Source organism: Rhincodon typus, chromosome 5 (genome assembly GCF_021869965.1).
Source record: "Rhincodon typus isolate 14 chromosome 5, sRhiTyp1.1, whole genome shotgun sequence".
NCBI lineage: Eukaryota > Metazoa > Chordata > Chondrichthyes > Orectolobiformes > Rhincodontidae > Rhincodon > Rhincodon typus.
Genome location: NC_063336.1, coordinates 94,866,723 through 94,886,911, shown reverse-complemented (window position 1 = coordinate 94,886,911; position 20,189 = coordinate 94,866,723). Strand labels below are relative to the sequence as shown.

The window sequence follows — 20,189 nt, the reverse complement described above, 5'->3', positions numbered from 1 at the left end:
GAAATTTGAGTGAGCCATCAGGAGTTTGGTGATTTGGATTTTTCTGAATGAAATGTTTTCTCCTACTTCCAAGGCATGTTAAATATTCTATTAACTTACAGATGCAACAATTAATGAAAGCTGCAAAGGAAGGAACAAAAGATGGATTAGAAAAGACCAAAGCCGCTGTTCTTAAAAGGGGACGTTCGTTTATTAGACACAGGTATCAAGGTGAGTGGGAAAAGTGCAAATATCGCACAATACCAATAAGTGACCATCATTAGCAGTCCTTACAAAGAAACCATCTGCATGGTTCAAAACCTTTGGACCAATCTAAAATATAAAAAATGCATAGATTGCCATATACTTAGTGAATGTTTTCAATTTTGTCACACAATGCTGCCTTCGTGCTCTCTAGACACTTGCCTGTTTGAAAGCATAAGTCACTGATTAATGATGAGGACTTGAAAACTGGGTTATTCTTACCCTCCACTGAGTTTATTGTTATGCCCTGGTTGAAAGCACAGATTGTGAGTTGAACCTGTGACCTTTCTGTCCTGTATGAGTCAGCCTCACTGTCTTCTTCATTTACTTACTCAAATCAATAAGCAAGCCCTGAATGGTCCAAGAAGCTAAGCAAACCCTACAAAGTGTTTAAGTGCTCTGCAACTAATAAATTGCCTCACTCTTAATTTTCTTTAAAATTTGGCCATCTGCAGCAAAGTAAAAATAAAAATGCTGACTAGAGACTGACTAATTTCTGGAATTTTGTTTTGATAGCTGGTTTCAGCCTGTGGATATTAGTAGATGATCCCAAGTTAGAACTGTTGGCTCTCAAAAATAGCCAGTGACTTGAAAACCTTGCCTTAATTGGAGCAGTAAAAATGAACTTGGATTCAATGCAGTTTACAAATTCACGTGATTTCATATGCCGAAAATTTCTAATTCTTTGAACTGGTTTCCCACTGCCTTTTAAGAGAGTGAAGACTTGACCATGTTATATTTGGGATGGAGTATTAAGCACTGGCTTTTGGGCGTGCTAAACACTGTGCATTGATGTCATTATGGGTTGGGACAGAAGTTGCATTGTTAAATGGTGCCTACAAATTGACTTTAATACAGGGGGAAAGCTAACTATTGGCTACTAGTCCACTTTATTACAGGGTTTGAGTGTTAGCATCAGAAGTTGCAGCAAACTTTAATCAAAAGTACTGTACCTGAGCAAGAAAAAACTTCATTTGGTAAGAAATTCTGAATTGTAGCTTCATAAAACATCTGAGACAGTTTAAGTCTTGTGTTCAACTCAACAGAAGGCAGTGTGTTTAATCTGATTTTGTGAGAATTATACTCTGACAGGAAAACACATGGGTAGAATTGCATTGAGGCATTTTCAAATGTGTCTTACTTGCTTGATCCTCTATTTTCAGAATGGAATTGATGCAGAATGCAAACTTTGGAATTGTTCAAGTATTACGAGGATTTTCCTGTTTTTCTCCTTCTGGGTGGGTACACCAAAGCCAGCGTTGTGCTGGGTAGGTCCATGCAAGGAAGTTCTTGGAGGACATTTCTAATCTGTCATGGCTGGCGCAGTACTTTTTTTTTAAAAAAAAATCGGATTTCTTTAATATATTTATTGAGCAAGTGTGCCTCTTTTTGCTTTTCTTTCGTAGAGTTTTCCCAGCATCTGAGACCACCTACTTGTCTCCAAATAGAATATTCCAGTGCCAGGTTTATTAAAATGGCCAAAAGTAGAAGCAATGTTTAATGTGTTGCCTGTAATCAACTGGACAATGAAATGGCTCTTACAGGCTGTAGGCCTGTTTAATACTCATGCTATAAATGACTGCCTTGCTGAGAATGGAGATGAGGTATATTGCAGGGCCAGTGCATCCTTCATGGGACACATTATAGCGAACACAGAAATTCTCAATGTTTATACTTAGTGCTGAAGAATGGACTGTTTTCTATTGACTATGCTGCCTCCATGCAAAATTGACACAAAACAAGATATCTCTACTGCTGGAGTCCCTGGAAGGTTAATCTTTTACATAGTGAAATAAAAAAAGCTGCAGCCACTCTCCTCAGAAGCAAAAGGAAATGCCAACCTTAGACTTCAATGCGTGATCAGTTTTAAATGTAACTCTATGATAAAGAAATTTCTTGTATAGAAAAGCCATGGTATTTGAGAATGAGATGAGAAACATTTCAGTTCTCCAGGAGTCAGACAGATTTCTTGCTGCATCTGCAAAGGCACCAATTTGTCACACCATTTCCACCCTGTCGAACCAATATTTACTGCCCATTGAGATACGCCATTGCTGATCTGTATTTGCATCTTTTGTCCATAGATCACAGGTTTGGGTGTCTGGAAGAGGAAGAACAGAATCTGTTCATTGACGTTGACTGCAAACATCCAGAGCCAGTAATGACACCAATGCCAGAGGGTTTGACACAGCAGCAGGTACATGTTTGTGAGCTTGGGTGGTTTCTGAGTCTGAACTCTGTGTTCCAAAATGGCAAAAAAAGCTACAACATGTGAGAAGTGCATTGCATCTTCATCTTCTGGGGCATGGTTGTTGAACTACATGTGCATTCTGTGATTTACTGATTCAATTATGACACTGCTAGAATTCTCTGGAATGTAGCAGGTTTTCTTGCTATGTTTTCCAGTGTTGTGTTAAAACATAAAATGTATCTGTACAGTACAACCAGGGGAGATCCACTCTGATTTTATTTAATACTATTTATTTTTTTAAACAATCTCATAAACTGAACAAGAAATTACTGACAGAAAGAGGAGGAAAATGGATAGTATAGGATAATAGACGTGTAGGTGAAAGGGACCATCTTGTTTGGAATAAGATGGAATTTATACAAACTATAGCTTAAAGTAAGTACTCTACATTTACTTAAGTTGTGTGATGTTTAAATTCCTTATTTGCGAGACATTTTAGAAGTGTAATGTTTTCCAATAGAACCTTCTTTATTGATATGCAGCCCCTCGGGTTTAGTGAAAGTTTAACTATTTAGTTAATACTGCAGTGACTTATCAACAGCATTTAAAGAATGAGAGATTGTATCTATGACAAGTATCTTGATGTTTTCTCTGCTTTAAGAATTACCTTTCAAAATTAAAATCATCTGTCACTCGTAGCGTGGGATCTACCCCGTGAAAATTATTTTGATCTCTTTCTAAAAACCTATACTTGAAATTTATGGATTTATGTGACAATTGATATTTCTCAAATGATCCAGCCTTGTGTCAAAACTTCAAAACTTGTATTTGTTTAAAAATAGAAGTTTCTTATTATTATATATTTCATCGGTTTGATGGGTAGCTTCAATCTTTTAAAAGCAGTTCACATATTGTGGCGTCATTTCTGAAGAAGGGTCCAGACCCGAAACATCAGCTTTCCTGCTCCTCTGATGCTGCCTGGCCTGCTGTGTTCATCCAGCTCTGCACCTTGTTGTATCACATATTGTGGCATTTGGACTTGTGTTTTAATACTAGATTATAATATAATCCAGTCTACATTCTTGAAATTAGTTTTTGTGAATTCTGGCTAACTTGAGAGTAAAATCTGTTTTTGAAACAGGTTGTCAGACGATATATTCTTGGGTCAGTAGTTGAAAGTGAGAAGAGTTATATGGATGCATTGAAGCGAATTCTAGAGGTAAGTCAGAGCACAAAGAAAACTACTGGATTCTGTTAGTGTATTTTGGGTCACCCTGACAACCAGAAATATTTTAAAAAGAAAAAAACAAATTTTTGGAACCTCTCATCTATTCACAATTTTTGCCACAATACCTCCTTGCTGCTGAACTAACCGTTCTCGTGAAGTGGTGACCTGGGAGTCATTGCAAGAACACAGTCTCACTGGAAAGATTGATCTGACAAATAGGTGGGAATCAATTTGGAAGTTTGGATTTGGAGGTCTGTGGTGGTGGGAATGTAGGGAAACCCTCAAAGGAAGTACCCATTGTTCCGACCTGTTCACCTGAGATGAAGTTGTAGTGTGCTCGCCTCCATCCTGTTTGTCCCGGCCACGTCAGATATTAATGAGGGGCCAAATTAAGCCTTTAAACGTCTATTGATTGACCACTTCTAAGGACACTTAATAAGCCTAAGGGTGGTTGGGCTATCTGATGCTTTACCTGTCCACTGTAATCTGAAGGACAACTCAGAGTCAAGAACGCATCAAGCTTGGCACCTGTCCTGTTTCATGTGCCTCCACCAAACCTTCAAATGTGTCAGCTGGGAGAGGCTGTGAAATATTCCCCATTAGCGTATGGTACTAATCTACACAGACTGGGAACGTTTGTGAAATCATGTTTGGAAAAAGTGACACCAGTTTGATTTTGTTTTCCTCTCTGCACAGCATTATGAGAAACCTCTTTTGGAAATGGATCCGAAGCTATTAAGTGAAAGGAAATTGAAAATAGTGTTTTATCGAATAAAGGAGATTCTTCAGTGCCATTCCCTGTTCCAGATTGCCTTAGCTAGTCGTGTGACTGAGTGGGACTCAGTTGAAATGATTGGAGATGTCTTTGTTGCCTCAGTAAGTCTTTGAATAAAAATCCATGATGATTGTGAATCCAGAGTCTGGGATCCTGGGAGAGTTTGTTCAGAAAGGAATTTGTATAAAGTACAGAAAAATGTTTTTCTGTAAAGGAGATGATTGAGTAAAGGTGTCTAGCTTGTGCTGATCTGTCTCCTGATGCCGGGTGGAATTGGAGATGGGGGTGGACGGACATGAAACAGTTGTATAAAATTTGGAAGTATTTGTACAAGTTAGATTTGATGTAACAGAAAGTTGGACTTTCTGCTGCCTCGGAAAAGCAACCAACGCGATCAAAGACCCTTCCCACCTCGGTTATACTTTATTCCACCCTCTTCCGTCGGGCAGAAGATTATAGAAGTTTGAATACATGTACAAACAGATTCAAGAATAGCTTCTTCCCTGCTGTTATCAGAATATTTCAAGGACTTCTCAAGTGTTAATTCTGATCTCTCTCTGCACCTGTAATACTGTATGCTGCATTCAGTTCTGCCATTGTGATGCACTTTATATGGTACGATCTGCTTGTATAGCACGCAAAACAACACTTTTCACTGTATCTTGGTACGTGACAACAGTAAACCCATCAATCAAGTGAGAATGTTCAGTGGATTACACAATCTTCAATTACATTCACAACTACTCAGCTAATTGTACAGTCCTTTCCCACATCCAGCCAGATCGGAACAATATTCAGACTTAGGCTGATGTGCGACAATTAATGTTCACACCACTCAAGTGCAAAGCATTCATTGCCTTTATTGTCATCAAAACCCTCACCATTATTGTTGGAGCGACCAGAAACTTAACAGGGACAAGTACACACATACTGTGGTTATAAAAAGTCAGAAACTGGATGTTCTATTGCCATGACTCATTCCTAATTCACCAAAGCCTTGCCCAAGGCACAGAAGTGGGATAGGATACTCATACTTGCCTCAGTAAGCACAGCTCTATTAACAGTTGAGAAGTTCTCCATGGTTCAGGACAAAGCAGCTGACTTGATTGGCATGCAAACACCAATTTACAAGTTCACTCCCTTCCTTCTGCCACCAGCACACCATGTCTATAATGCAAATTGTCTACAAAATGCCATTTAACAATTCCACAAAGCTTCTTCAATAATTTCTTCCAAACCTGTGGCCCCTCGCAATCAGAAGGATAGGGGTAAAAGGCACAAGGAAACACTACCACCTGCACATTCCCTCAAAGTTACACGCTACCCAAAGGTGTAACTTTGTTTATGTTCCTTCACTAACACAGGCTCAAAATCTTAGAATCCCTCCCCTTCTCAGCACTGTGAAAATATATCCATATGATTGTGGCTTACAACAATCTTGAGGGCATTTAGGGAGGGGTACGAAATATTGGAATGTCAACAGCTCCATCAGATTAATGACTTAACAATAGATCAAATTCAGAGGCATCTTGTGGCCCAGTAGTAATTTTCCTACATCTGAACCAGAAGGCCTAGGTTCAATTCCCATCTACTCCAGAGGTCTGTCACAACATCTCTGAAGAGATTGATTAGGAAAATGTCAAGAGTTGGTTCTTGGGTGCTGCGGAGTCCATGTACCACGTAGATAAGTTCTTAGTTATTTGAAAAGTCTTTTGGTTGCACTTCAGCCCGACACTGCTGACCTTTGGGCACCCAGTGTTTAAGTGTGTGGACAGGTTGGAGGATCTCCTCATGGGTCTGCTCCTGGGCCTGGCCAAGCTGGCTATAAACAGATCCAGGCAGAGGGCTGTGGAGGGGGTCATATCTGTTGACAGTCTGTCGTTCTTCCACGGTTACGTTTATGCCTCGGTGTCTGTGGAGATTGAGCACGTGGTGCCCATCAATGCTCTCGATGTCTTTAAAGAGGTGGGCGCCATGGGCGATACAGTGCTTTATCTACCCTTGAACTCCATTTTGATTTAGTCTGTTCCTTCTCTCCCTACATCCCCTCCCCCTTAATCTTGGTGGTTCGCATTACCAATAATGGGCTTTGCTTGTAAATATTTAAACTCGCTACACGGGTGATTACTGGTGGTGATTAGTAGCTTATTTTAAAAAAAAACAAAGATTTTGGTGGTAGGAAAGTCACTCACTTGTATGTGATAGCATGTCTAGATGTAAAAAAAGAAAATAGATCAAATTCAGAGGCATCTTGTGGCACAGTGGTAGTGCTCCTACCTCTGGGCCACGAGGCCCCAGTTCAAGTCACACCTGCTCTATTTTTGTATAATATCATCCCTAAACATGTTGATTAGAAAATCCCTAGATCAAATTCAGACGGGCTCCTGTGGCACAGTGGTAATGCCCCTGTCTCTGAGCCAGGTGATCCAGGCCCAAGTCCCACATGCTCCCGAGATGTATAAACCCATCTCTGAACAGGTTGATATTAAATATATCTAAATGGAATTCAGGATTATTTGTGATGTGCCTACCAATAATATACATTAGATATGTGGACTACACAGATCCAAAGTCCTACCTGAAACTGTTGCTGCTACCACATAGAAAAATTGTTTTCATAGAATCTAATTAGTTTTACACAGTATTATATTCACAGTTGTATAAATTTGAAGAGGGATATTTAGTTAATATAATTGTTTGTAAAATATACCTTGCAAGACTTGCCCTCTTTTAAATGACCAGAATTAGATTTTATTTTCACTGTATTAAATTGTAATGGCAGTGTTGTGATGTATTTAATATATTTTAAAATCATGTTGACTGAAATAACTCTACGTACAGGCCAATTTTCTTTATTTATGGGATGTGGGAGTCATTGGAGAGGTTACACCATTTGTTGCCCATTCCTAATTGTCCTTGCAAAGGTGTTAGTGACCCAGCATCTTGAATCACTGCAGTTCGTATGATGTAGGTACACCACAATGCAATAAGGAAGAGCTGCAGGATTTTAAGCCAACACCTACGAAGGAATGGTGATAAACCTGGTCAGGATGATGTGTGACTTTGAGGGGAACTTGCATTGGTGAAGTTTCTATGCATCTGCTGCCCTTGTCCTTAAAATTTGTAGAGATGACAGGTTTGGAAAGTGCTGTCAAAGGAATTTCTGTGAGTTATTGCAGTGAATCCTGTAGATGGTACACTCTCCTGCCACTGTGCATCAGTGATGGAGGGAATGATATAAAATTTGGATGGGGTTCTAATCAAGGGTTGCTTTCTTCTGTTTCATATTGAGCTTCTTGAGTGTTATCGGAGCAGGCAGGTGGGAAGTATTCTATCACAATCCTTACTTGTGTCTTTTTGTGTTGCACTGCCTTCAAAATATTCTGCCACCAGTTTCCAAATTCTCTCCCATTAAGCTTTGGAGGAGGAGAAGAGCTACTCACCACAGAATTCTTAGAGCCACAGTAGTTACGTGAGTGGTTCAGTTCAGTTCACTTTCTGGTCAATGTTAACTCCTAGGATGTTGAAAGTGGGGCACTCAGTGATGGTAATAGCTTTGAATGTCAAGGGAGATGGGTTATATTTTTCTCTTGTTGGAGATAACCATTGCTTTGCACTTGGGTAGCATGAATGCCACTTGCACCATAATGTGGAGAGACTAGTAGGGGCACAGAGTATTAACAGCACTGGATAAAACATAATTGGCAACACCAGTAAATACAAGTGCTATATTTTCTAATGGATGTTTGATAAGTTAAACAGGAGGAAAAAGGAAAGTTACTGAAATAAGGAGGACATATTATAGAATGTGAGAATCAAGTGATTGAAAAACCATTGCGCTTAATGGGAGAGAATTTGGAAAGTGGTGGCAGAATGTTTTGGAGGCAATGCAACACAAAAACCATTCCTTTTCTATTATTGTGTAAAATAATAAATCTGAACACCTTTACAAAATGTCAATAAGATTTTCTGGAAGAATTTGTAGCGGCGGTTTCATGCCATCTGCCATTCTTCCATTAACTGTATCTCACCAACTGTAATGAAATTCAAAACAATTTTTAAAAAATGAATGTTGATAATTGAATGAAAATTTTAATTTCAGCTGCTTGGTTGAATTTGAATAGGTCAATTACTTCAAGGAGATTGTTCAATATTCTAAATTCCTGCAGGTAATTTTTACAAATATAATGGCAGCATTCAGATTTGTGGCCTTCTATTCCTATAGCTGAAATATCCATGAGATACAATTGCAAAATCTGTTTAGTCAGCAAAAATGAATGGACAGTCTGGTGAAATGATGTGAGAAAGCTCCCATCGTTCAGTGTTTGCTTATGCATATTTCTGCAAAATCTCAATTTGAACTTTACCCCTTTTTAAATATACCTTTCAGAATGAAAATTCTTTGTGCTTGAAACTCAGATCAGTCACAGAGTGAAAGGATTAGCAGTGTTTCTCCAAGCTAAATTCACTCAAACATATGAAAACAAAACTCTGTTGAAGAGAAATCCTCCTGTGTTGGAAGATAAACAAACTTGGTATTCATTTATCAAGTAAAATTTAGATTTTAAAGTGCTGAGTTACTTCAGAAACTATTGTGTAAGATTTTCAAAGCTGTCATTTTATTTCTCTTTCAGTTTTCTAAGTCAATGGTGCTTGATGCGTATAGTGAATATGTAAACAATTTTAGTACTGCCATGGGAATAATTAAGAAAGTGTGTGCCAGCAAACCTGCCTTTCTGGAATTTTTGAAAGTAAGTTAATCATTTTCTAAAAGTAAAATGTTGTTTCCTTTGTAAATATTAACCTCAAGTCACACACTTTGAGTTGTTACAATGGCAAACAGGAAGGTCTCGTGATTTGTACCCAATTTTATCATGATGGTACATATCTCCAATTTAGAGAAGATAAAATTCATCAAGGTCTCACTCCTGAGTTCTGCTCTGAAGTCCGAGGGAAAAAGTCCATATAGGTAAATATTGAATAAGGATAAGACTTGTTTGTAGTCCATCCAAATTTGGCCACGTATAAAGAATGCTGCTGATCCACAGCAAGAGAAATATAAAAAAGAAAAAAGGCAACAACAACATGTAAATGTATTTACCAGTTGGATTGATAATGCAATGAGCTAATGAAGTGCAGTATCCATCTATTATTCCCCCAATACACTGGAACATTGCACCCCTCTATCTTGTGACCATAATTACCAATTCATTATCTTCTCGCACCTGTTTTGGTCTTTTCCTCAATTGTGAAGTGCTTTCCCAAGCTATACTGCATTGTAAAGATGCTTTTAAATGGAAGTAATGTATTTAATTTTATTTTGCTGCACGGTGTTTGCCACTGAAGGAAAGTGTTATTTTAAACATGTTCTATAGGGTGTACTGTATCTGGTCAAAATAAGCACAGCCCTTGCATCCTCTTGACTATACATTTCATGTAAAAGTATACTATACAGTTTTGAATTGTGATTTCAGAGAGCTCCTATCTTGGTGGTGTAGAGTAATGACCTCTCTACTAATTTCAGACATATATTTTTATTTAATTTCTGAAAGTGAGCACAGCTGGTAAAACTGGCATTTGTGGCTCATCCCTAGCTGCCCTTGAGAAGGTATTATTGGTACGCTAGAGTGGCAAGCTTGAACACTTCAGAGAGCAGATGACTTTGACTGCAGTCAGCCATTAGTGATGAGTTGGATTGTGGCAACAGATTGAACAAATTCCTCGTCACTTGTCCTGACATCAGTCTGTTAAAACCAGAATTTTGTAACTGAACCCAAATTGGCAAACTGCCATAGCTGGATTTGAATCATGTTCTCTGATACACTAGTTTAGGCTTATGTTGCAGCACTAGTAACCTACAAGAGCTATGCCCCCAAACCGTGGTTCTCAGCCTATTACTTATGTAACCAACTGTGTCATAGTAACTACTGTAACTGTTGATTTTAATCATTATCTATTTGGGAGATTATACAATAATATATTAAACCTGTAGATGTTTATTTTGCTCCACAGTTAATTCTTTGTTACAGGCCAGAACATTATTAAAAACTCAGCCATTTAATGTTGTATTCTGTTGAACTGTAGCCATTAAGTGAAAATCAATTATAATTGCCCTCTGACCCCCGTAGTTTACCTCCATTATGATCCCTATATTTACCTTGAATGAGTGCTGAGTTCTTGCCTTAAAGTATTAGAAAGCACCCATAGCCCTTCTGAGGATCCCAAATAATCCAGAAGAGAATTCTGCAAATTGTGAAATGTTTGGAAACGAATGAGTTGCATATGAATGGGAATCTTCTTAAATCCTATCAAGTGTCGCTGAACCAAAAATTAGTTCTAAAGCAGTTGGAGTGGGGAAAAACCATTTGGAACATGAGAATAAGAAAAAAAATGACCTCTACTCTTGGTGCTGATTTCCTTATCTGTGGAAACACTGGCTATGCTTTACAGTAGCTTGATCTGTAAACTGTCAATTTTGTCCACAGCTAATTAGCTCAAGTTATTGAGGGTGCTTACACACACAATTCACCTTTTTTACATTAGTCAAAATTGAGCAAACTTAATTTCTTTAAACTATTTGACATTGTTCAGCTGTTTATTTTCTGCAATGTTTGCACTGTTTCTTGATTGAGATGCTGGGTAACATAGCTGCTTCTAGGTGTTGCTTGATCATTGCCTGGAACATACAACAGATTGTTGTTCTTTACTTTGCCCCTTCATCTGTGACTTAGTTAAAGTGTTGGACCTATTGGAAGACACTTGGCTCAAGTCCAGACCCTGTCAATCCAAACTCCATAGTCCATTGTTTAACTAACCATATTGATTAAAAGAATAATACAGTCCTATCTGACAACTCCAGAGCTGCTACTTGTTTGCTGTCTTTACCTGTGACAAGTTAACAGAAGCATCAGTTATGATTAAACTTGGAATTTATCAGGATAAAATTTCACAGTCACTGCCTGAGTGGTAATCTGCTGAATTGGATGAGATCCACTGCGTAACTGGATCCCTGTAGTTGTAGCAAGACCAGGGATAGTGCAATAAGGTGTTCCCAATTCTTTGCATTTTCTGCTCCCATCTATGTTTCCAAGCATGATTGTAATAGTTGCTGTTGATGTTCAGCTATACATTCATATCAGACCTTCCACGAACACCTCTTGACTCTCCTAGTGTCAACATCAGAAAACCTTTAGTTTTCACCGAACTGCAACCCTGTCTCAGTGAACTGATGACAGGGGTACTCTTCAACTTGCCATCCCAGCTGCTCTTCAAAATGCAGGTTTTGTGGATCGAGATATTGTGGAAGAGAATCCAAAATTCTGTTTTCCCTGGAATGTGGGAAATTCCTTTCAAAAGCTCCTGCAGTCTCTGGAGTATTCCTAGATCGGCCGTCACTCCCCGCACATAGACTCGTGTACATTTACAGCACAAAAGGATGCCATTCTCCCCACTGTGTCCATGCTGGCCAACAAAGAGTTGACTATACTAATCCTATTTTTCATTTTTGGCTCATAGCCCCGGAGGCGTGAATATCTAAATACTGCTTAGGTGTTGCGAGAGTTTAAAACTCCACTACCCTTGCAGGCAGTGAGTTACAAATTCTCACCATCTTCTAAGTGAAAAGAATTCTCCTCAACTCTCCTCTTAGCCACCTCCTTCTTACCTTAAATCCATGCCCATTTGTTATCGAGTCCTCTAATAATGGAAAAGGTGCTTTCCTATCCTCTTTATCACGGAATGTTGTTATCTTGCATATCTCTGAGGAAGGGTCACCGGACCCGGAACGTTAATTCTGATTTTTTTTCTTCACAGATAATGCCAGACCTGCTGAGCCTTTCCAGCAACTTCTGTTTTTGTTGCATTTCCCTATCAGGTTTCCTGTCAACCTTCGCAGCTGCAGAACTGTATACAGTACTCCGGTTGTGGTCTGGCCAATGTTTTATCCACATCTCAAGTGAAAATTCCCTGAAGTTGATACTTTCATCTCATCCCTAAATCAAAGCTGATGCACCAAGCAATGATGTATTGAAAACAATATATAACACCACATCTTAGTAGCGCTGTGACACCTTGGAATTAGTCTCCGGGTCATCTAGCACCCAAGCTGTCCTGGAAAGGATTCTCATTGCCTTGTTTGCATGCCTAATATTTTAATGAATGCATCATGTCTTAATAAATTGTAAGCAAGCAGTAATTATTTTAAAGCAGTTAAAAGGTTTAATGTTTTAAAAATACCTTAATTGAACTTTCTGTGACCAAACTCGCCATGTGGTATCTACTTGCCGCACTTAGCGTGTCATGTTTCTCCCCAGCAATGCCATGAGTCAAGTTCTGATCGCATTACATTGTACGGACTAATGATGAAGCCAATTCAACGTTTTCCACAGTTCATTCTTTTGCTACAGGTAAATATATTCATCTGGATGCATTTGTTGAGATATGGATTGCAAAATTGTTTATTTACTGCCAATGTCTTGGGATCGGAGCTTAGGAATAAGTTACATGAGTATTTTCATCATCCTGAAAGTAGTTTCTCCATCACAGATGATAAGCATCCATAGATCCATTGTCTTACTGCTGTTTAATTGATATAGAGTCTTGGTGAATCAGTTGGAACTGGAAGAGATGTTAACTTCAGAATACTATTTGAAAATTGGTAGAAGCATCAGTCATTCCATAAATGTGAGCGTTTATGATTGGAGTAGCGACAGAAGAAGTCTGCAAAACATTAGAGAGAATTCCTGAATCTCGTGCTGTCTACATGTAAAAAAAAAACAAACAAAAGGATTTTGTAATTTTGTAAATACAATTTTATAATGATCTGAGTTCAAATCTTGCCCAAAATACTGACATTACGCTCTTTGTATCCCCCTATGAAATGAGTTTGAAAAGTTTCCATGTAGTCCCAAGGTCAGTAGCATAATGCATAGTCATAGAGGTCTATAGCAAAGGAAAAGGCCCATTGAGTCTGTACTGCTCAAAAACAACATCTAACTATTCGAAGATATACAAGGTGTAGAGCTGGATGAACACAGCAGGCCAAGCAGCATCAGAGGAGCAGGAAGGCTCACGTTTCGGGCCTAGACCCTCCTTCAGAAATGGGGGAGGGGAAGGGGGTTCTGAAATAAATAGGGAGAGAGGGGGAGGCGGATAGAAGATGGATAGAGGAGAAGATAGGTGGAGAGGAGACAGACAGGTCAAAGAGGTGGGGATGGAGCCAGTAAAGGTGAGTGTAGGTGGGGAGGTAGGGAGGACATAGGTCAGTCCAGGGAGGATGGACAGGTCAAAGGGGCGAGATGAGGTTAGTAAGTAGGAGATGGGGGTGGGGCTTGAGGTGGGAGGAGGGGATAGGTGGGAGGAAGGACAGGTTAGGGAGGCAGGGACGAGCTGGGCTGGTTTTGGGATGTGGTAGGGGGAGGGGAGATTTTGAAGCTTGTGAAGTCCACATTGATACCATTGGGCTGCAGCGTTCCCAAGCGGAATATGAGTTGCTGTTCCTGCAACCTTCTGGTAGCATCTGTAACTATTCTAATCCCGTTTTCCAGCGCTTGGCCCATAGTCCTGTATGCCTTGGCATTGCAAATGCACACCAAACACTTATCAAATGTTATGAAGGCTTCTGCCTCTACCACTTTTACAGGCATTAGAGTTCCAGTTCCCACTATTCTCTGCGTGAAAATGTTTTTCCTTACATTCCCTCCAAACCTCCAGTCCCTTACTGTAAATCTGTGTCCCCGATCATTGATTCCTCCATTAAGGGAACAGTTTCTTCCTGTCTACCCTATCTATGTGTGTCTTAATTGGATACATTTCAATCATGTTCTCCCTCAGTCTCCTCAAATCCAAGAAAAACAACCCAGTCTGATCAATCTCTCTTCATGGCTGAAACTTTCCAGGCCAGGCAGTATCCAGGTAAATCTCTTCTGCACCCTCTCTAGTGCTATCACATCCCTCCTATAATGTGGATTCCAATTCAACCAAAAAAAAGTCATGTGTGGTTGTTAAAAATGAAAATTTTCCTGCTGTATTTGGAGATGATCTGAAACTAGGATGGAAAAATATTGCGAGGGGAGGATGGTTGAATAATGCTTTAGCATACCTGCATGATGCGTGATGGACACGTGTTCAATTCCCCCTTACTGATGTTGTCACCTTGCTGGCCATGACTACATACTATTTCCTTTGAGTTTAGATTCTTCAATCTGCTAGTGACCTGTGCTTTCAGTCACTTCTGTTAAGGCGATACTTGTTTAATTTGTTTAATAAATTTTTCTCAATAATAAATGTTGCTTACTTGTTGACTGCCATCAATGTTGACAAAAAAATCAAATTTTTATAGTTTGGACAATGATTTAATAAAAACTTAATCTGGGATGACCTTAAATCTCTCTCCCTCTCTCGATCCCCTTTTCTCCAATTGATGAGATAAATGTATGTTTTCTCAGGACATGCTAAAGAACACTCCAAAGGGACACCCTGATAGACTACCTCTTCAGATGGCTCTCACTGAGCTTGAAACATTAGCGGAGTATTTAAACGAACAGAAACGGGAAGCAGACCAACGCCGTGAGATGAAGCAGATCGCAAAAGCAATGAATGAGCGTTACTTGAATAAGGTAGAATTTGCTGCTTCCATTTTTGAAAATAATAATTGCATCAGCCCTGTTAAAAGAAATTTTAGAAATTATTGTTAGGTGAGCCAAATGTAGAACATACAAATGAATGAATTTGGAGTTTTGACAGCCAAACCTGTTGAGTGAGACCAGTGCAATTCCAACATTTTCCAGTGGATGTCAGATGTTGTACAGATGCAGTATAATATTTAAGAGCTAGGATAGTGGAAAAGAACTGATTTTTAATTTGCTGCCTGGATAAAAACTGGCTTTATAAATTGGCTGGACCTTAGCAGTTTCAGTAATGTAAATGAATTTTGGTTATTTTCGTCGGAGGCGGTGGTGATGATTATGAACAGGACCAGGGAAATAAATCATTGGTCTTGATGCTTGTCTTGTTTCCCAGCCCTCTACTACCATCCATTTAACCTGACTCCTCAATCATTCATGTTGGTTTATCCCTCTTTGGAGATTCGCCAATCTTCTTTAAACTCTTCATTCTCAATCGTGGACTTTATATGTTTCAAATGTTTAAAATTTTTATTCATTAATTATTGGTATTGCTAGTGTAATTCTTATGGCAAGAAATTAATGAGCTATGAGTTTTTTTAAACAAAAATATGAAAGAAACTAATTGGACTGAACATTCATAGAGTGTGAGGAAACAAGTTGAAATTTGGAAAAAATGTATTTGAAACAAAAGTCAGATTGTATCTCCGTTATCTACCGATTGATGCCATGATCAGCTTACTCTGCCTATTTCTGGTACCACTAACCCCTTTATGAATATGTTATCACGCACAGTTTACATTGGAAATGTGTGTCTGCGCCACTAACTCTATTTCAGAACTTTAAAGGCCCTTGTAGCACCCACAAATTCAATTTCATCCCAATCCTTGTGTATGTGAATCTTGTTAAGTGCAATAAATTGGCTGCCAGAATTCCTTACAGTATAACATTGACTGCAAAAGTACTTCAGGAGCTAAAAAGCATTTTTATGTGAAGTTGTGAAAGGTAGCCTGTAAATGCAAAGTTATTTCTGTTTGAAGCTTCTATAAAAATCACTTAGACACACACATAAGATGTGTCTGACAGATCATATAAAGACTGCAGCACCGTCAAATCCAGTCACGTCAATAATAAACTCAACTGAACAACTGTATTGACTATTGGGGGAAAAATAACCTGACAACTTGGGACACAGCTTGGAAGTGAATGCCTCTTACCTCTACTGATATTTACTCACTGCCGCTTCCTTACAATTAGTGTTGTATTATTGGTAATAATTATCGAAGAGTCATGCCTATTGCATTTTAATGCATACTTCCATTGTTGACTTCCATTAAGAACCTTTCATGATGGTCTTAATATCTTATAGTCTTTTAGTGGGCCAGCAGCTCCAAAGGAGGAGAAAAGAACAGGCGATGGCAGGCTGTATCACCCAGAATACAACTCGTCAAGTTATCCATTGCACTGATTCAATCTTTCGCTCCAGGACCATCAGATCCCGAGCTCTGGAATTATGTGCTGGAGCTGAGCAAATGCTGGGCATTCCAGAGTCAGAGGATTCATAGATCAATTAACATAGAAGGAAGCCATCTTGTCTGTGCTCACTTTTTGAAAGTCTCCCTCTATCTCACTGCAACATTTGCGCCAAATCAAGTCCAAATCCCCCCTTTTCTGAAGGTTATCTGCTTTCCGATGTTACATTTGCAGTGTTGGGTACCTTACTTTTAAATGCCTGGGATGTTTCTTGCCCATGTTGGGATCTAGGTGGTGGGCAGAACAAATTTCAGTTTGCAGCAGCATCGCGGTGGTCTGGGGAGAAGCCAGCAGGCCAATGCCCTATGTGGCAGAGATTCTTCAGGAAGGACTGTAATGAGTTTCACTTGAAATTGGGCAGATAAGTTTGAAAGAGATCCGGATTGCTGGCTTTACACTGGATGTTAAGTCCAGCTCATGCTGTCAACAAGTAAGCAGATCCAGCCTCAGAACCAATTGCCAGTGTAGAAATAGTAAATCTGTAATCAGGACACGTCCTGATTTCCAATTAATTGCCTCGTAGGTAGATTAAAGCGAGATTTTAATTCTGGTTGGAAATCGGGGAAATGTAGTTTGTGGTAAATCCAATGTGAGCGCAGGTAATTTTTTATATCTGCACAGCTCTGACTCCTGCTTGAAATCAATAAGTGCCAGCTGGCTGGCAAGAAGGAGGTGAAGTTTGGGGGTCTGAAAACTGCTGCTGTCCCTGATGCTGAGACAGGTCATAGGGAGGCTCAGGCTGGAGGAGTGTAGTCTGGGTTGGGGAGACCCAAACCTTTCGTCTCCAACGACTCTACGAGGAAATGTCAAAAAATCTCTTCCTCTTTTAATCCTGACCCCTCTTCCCATTAGAGCATTCTGGAAGGAAAGCCAAAGCGTCTTCCACTGAGGGTTGTAATTGAAATAGTGATGGATTCCAGTGGCAACGTGAGAACAAACTTAGTGAAGGATCCTGCCAACTTTGAATAGGTTTCCATTCACACTTACTCAAAAGGACACGTTAAACTTTGCAGGAAATGCAAACAGAATTCCATCTCAGCAGTTTAGTAACTGGTGATTTCTACAATAAATGGTTTCCATCTGCCAGAGAGGGCATGATGTCTAAATAACTTTTAGCCAATGTATTGTCAAGAAATTCTAGTAGAACTGGGAATTGAAAGAGCCAAGAAGAAAGTGTTACAATATCTAGGGCCATAACTGATGAAAGGAAGATGGTTGTGATTACAGGACACTTATTGTCAATGCTCTGCAGGGGTCATTCAGGATAATATCCTCAGCCTAACCATTGTTAACTTACTTTCCCTACCTTGCTGAGAGTGAGGATACTTGCTGATGGTTCTGAAATGTTCAGCTCCATTCACAACTCTTGTGACACACAAGCAGTCTTTTCCAGCCCACACCAGAAGCTGGGAAACATCCAGGCTTGGACTGACAAGTGGTGCATCAGTCCTGAGCTATGACCATCTCCAACAAGTGAAATCTCTGACTTTCAGCATCATTCCCTATCATTTGTGGGGTCAGCCATGGCAACAGTGTGGTTAATAAAGCAGGCTAAAGACTGAGTCTTTTACAATGGAATTGACTTACCTCCTTCTTTAAACATTACAATTGTGGTAATCACCATGTCTAGATAAGCATAAGTGCAAAAAAGTTCAAGCTTCATTTGTGCCTGTACCACTTGGCTTAATATGTATTCCCATTCATCAGTGCATTGTCCATGCAGTAAGTACCATCCTTGGGATACACGAAAGCAATATGATAAACTTTAATTAGTCAGCACCTCCTCACCACATGACCACAGCCAAGAGGTCAGACAAGAAAAGCAGAATCGTGAGATCATCATCACTTCTAGATTGTACATCATCCTGCTGTGGATATGTATTAGCATTCCTTCACCCTGGTCAATGAAAATCTCAGGATTTCCTACCTAACATTAGAATGGGAGCAGGACCAGTATACAGACTACAGTGGTTTAAGGAGAAGGTCCACAACCACCATCTCAGTGCATGTGAAGTCAGCCAATAAACATGGTCTTGCTAGCATTGTTGAAAACATATTGTAAAGGTCTCATCGAAGGATAGTTCCAGAATCTGGATCGAAAGTTCAAAGCCCTCATCTTCCAGTTATCAGGACACCCCAATATAGGGAATAAAACATGGTACTAAGCAGTGAAAACACAACATGGCTACAGCCCAAAATGAATGTAGTTGTTATGATTGGCTCTGCTTATTCTTTCGTTCGACCCACTCTATACGAAAAGAACCTTTAAGTGTTGCTTTCAAAAGTAAAACTAGGAGGAGATGGAATATCTCTGAATATTCTAACAAGTTGGTGTGTATAAATATACTTGTGTCGAAAGCTGATGCTTACAAGACGTGAAAATGCCTTTATTTTATATGGTAAGAACAAGTTAAACTGGATTTTGAGTTGTTGTGAATTTAATACAAGGTACTAAAAACATTTTAGCAGAAGCAAACTACATGTTAGGAAGTGAATCTCACCTTATTCTAATTTCACTTATTATTTACACAAATGAAAAATGAATCTGTCTTCTTCCTATGTATATTCCCTCTGTGTAAGTCGTATCATGTTGTAAATATTACAGCTGCTGGCAGTGTCCACACATTTCTGTCAATTTAAAACAAATTAGCGTATCTTTGAGTTAGCAAATAACTGGATTAATGAGAGTGAAACCATCTGCTCAGCTTCTACAAATTAACAGCTGCTTAAATCATACTAAGAAGACTATATGTGTTAGTCACACAGATCATGGTAGCATGAGATTCCTAATGTCTGTCCATGACACAAAATGAAAGGCTGTTGTCGCCGAAATAGAATATTGTTTTTCTTTAGTGAAAATGCCATATCATTCCTTCAAATTTGAGTTTGAGTGCACTGTCATTGGAGAGATCCCGAGAGGCAGCACTACCAAAAAGTGGTGTCAAAATGAAGCTATTGTTGAAATATACAACAGCAGTACTGATTTAATCAATATCAATGTCGCAGAGATGATGGAAAGAAAGTCTTGCCATTTTAGTTAAAGTCACCATAGTCCCAGAGGACCGAAGATTTGTTCTCTCATTTGGAGAGAGATGACAGGTGGGGTTTAATCTGGAGGTCACCTTGGTTCAGGTAGGGCCTTCATGGAAACCTCAACCAGTGCAGAAATTGAAATACACTTTTGGCATCTCTCTGTATCACAGACCAGTGCCCAGCTAACTGAGCTCACTGACCCCTTACTTGCCATTATAAAGTGATTTTCACAACCACAGATCATCACAAAGTCCTTTAGAGCACAAAATATTTCTGCAATATAGTCACAACTGTAATGTAAGCTGACAATTTGCATCCAGTAAAGTCTGACAAAAGCAACAAAGTAACTGATCGTACCTGTTTTAGTCATGTTGGTTGAAAGAACAAGATTGGCTTTGATCCCAGAGGGAGTTCTCCTGGTCTCCTTCAAAGAGCCGTTCCATGGGATATTTATGTCCACCTGAGATGGCAGACAGGGCTTAGAATCATAGAGATATACAGCGCAGAATCAGACCCTTCAGTCCAGTTTGTCCCTGCCGACCAGATATCCTGAATTAATCTAGT

General features: G+C 39.4%; 1 protein-coding gene across 1 annotated transcript in view; it reads left to right on the top strand.

The window, feature by feature from the left end:
• arhgef10 (Rho guanine nucleotide exchange factor (GEF) 10) overlaps positions 1–20,189 on the top strand; it is a 175,267-nt gene that overhangs the window by 98,189 nt on the left and 56,889 nt on the right. Inside the window, exons 9-15 of the mRNA XM_048597102.1 lie at positions 102–210; positions 2,328–2,440; positions 3,576–3,653; positions 4,359–4,538; positions 9,072–9,188; positions 12,750–12,842; positions 14,883–15,053. Coding sequence (XP_048453059.1) covers positions 102–210; positions 2,328–2,440; positions 3,576–3,653; positions 4,359–4,538; positions 9,072–9,188; positions 12,750–12,842; positions 14,883–15,053 — 861 coding nt within the window. The remainder of the gene's footprint in view (positions 1–101; positions 211–2,327; positions 2,441–3,575; positions 3,654–4,358; positions 4,539–9,071; positions 9,189–12,749; positions 12,843–14,882; positions 15,054–20,189) is intronic.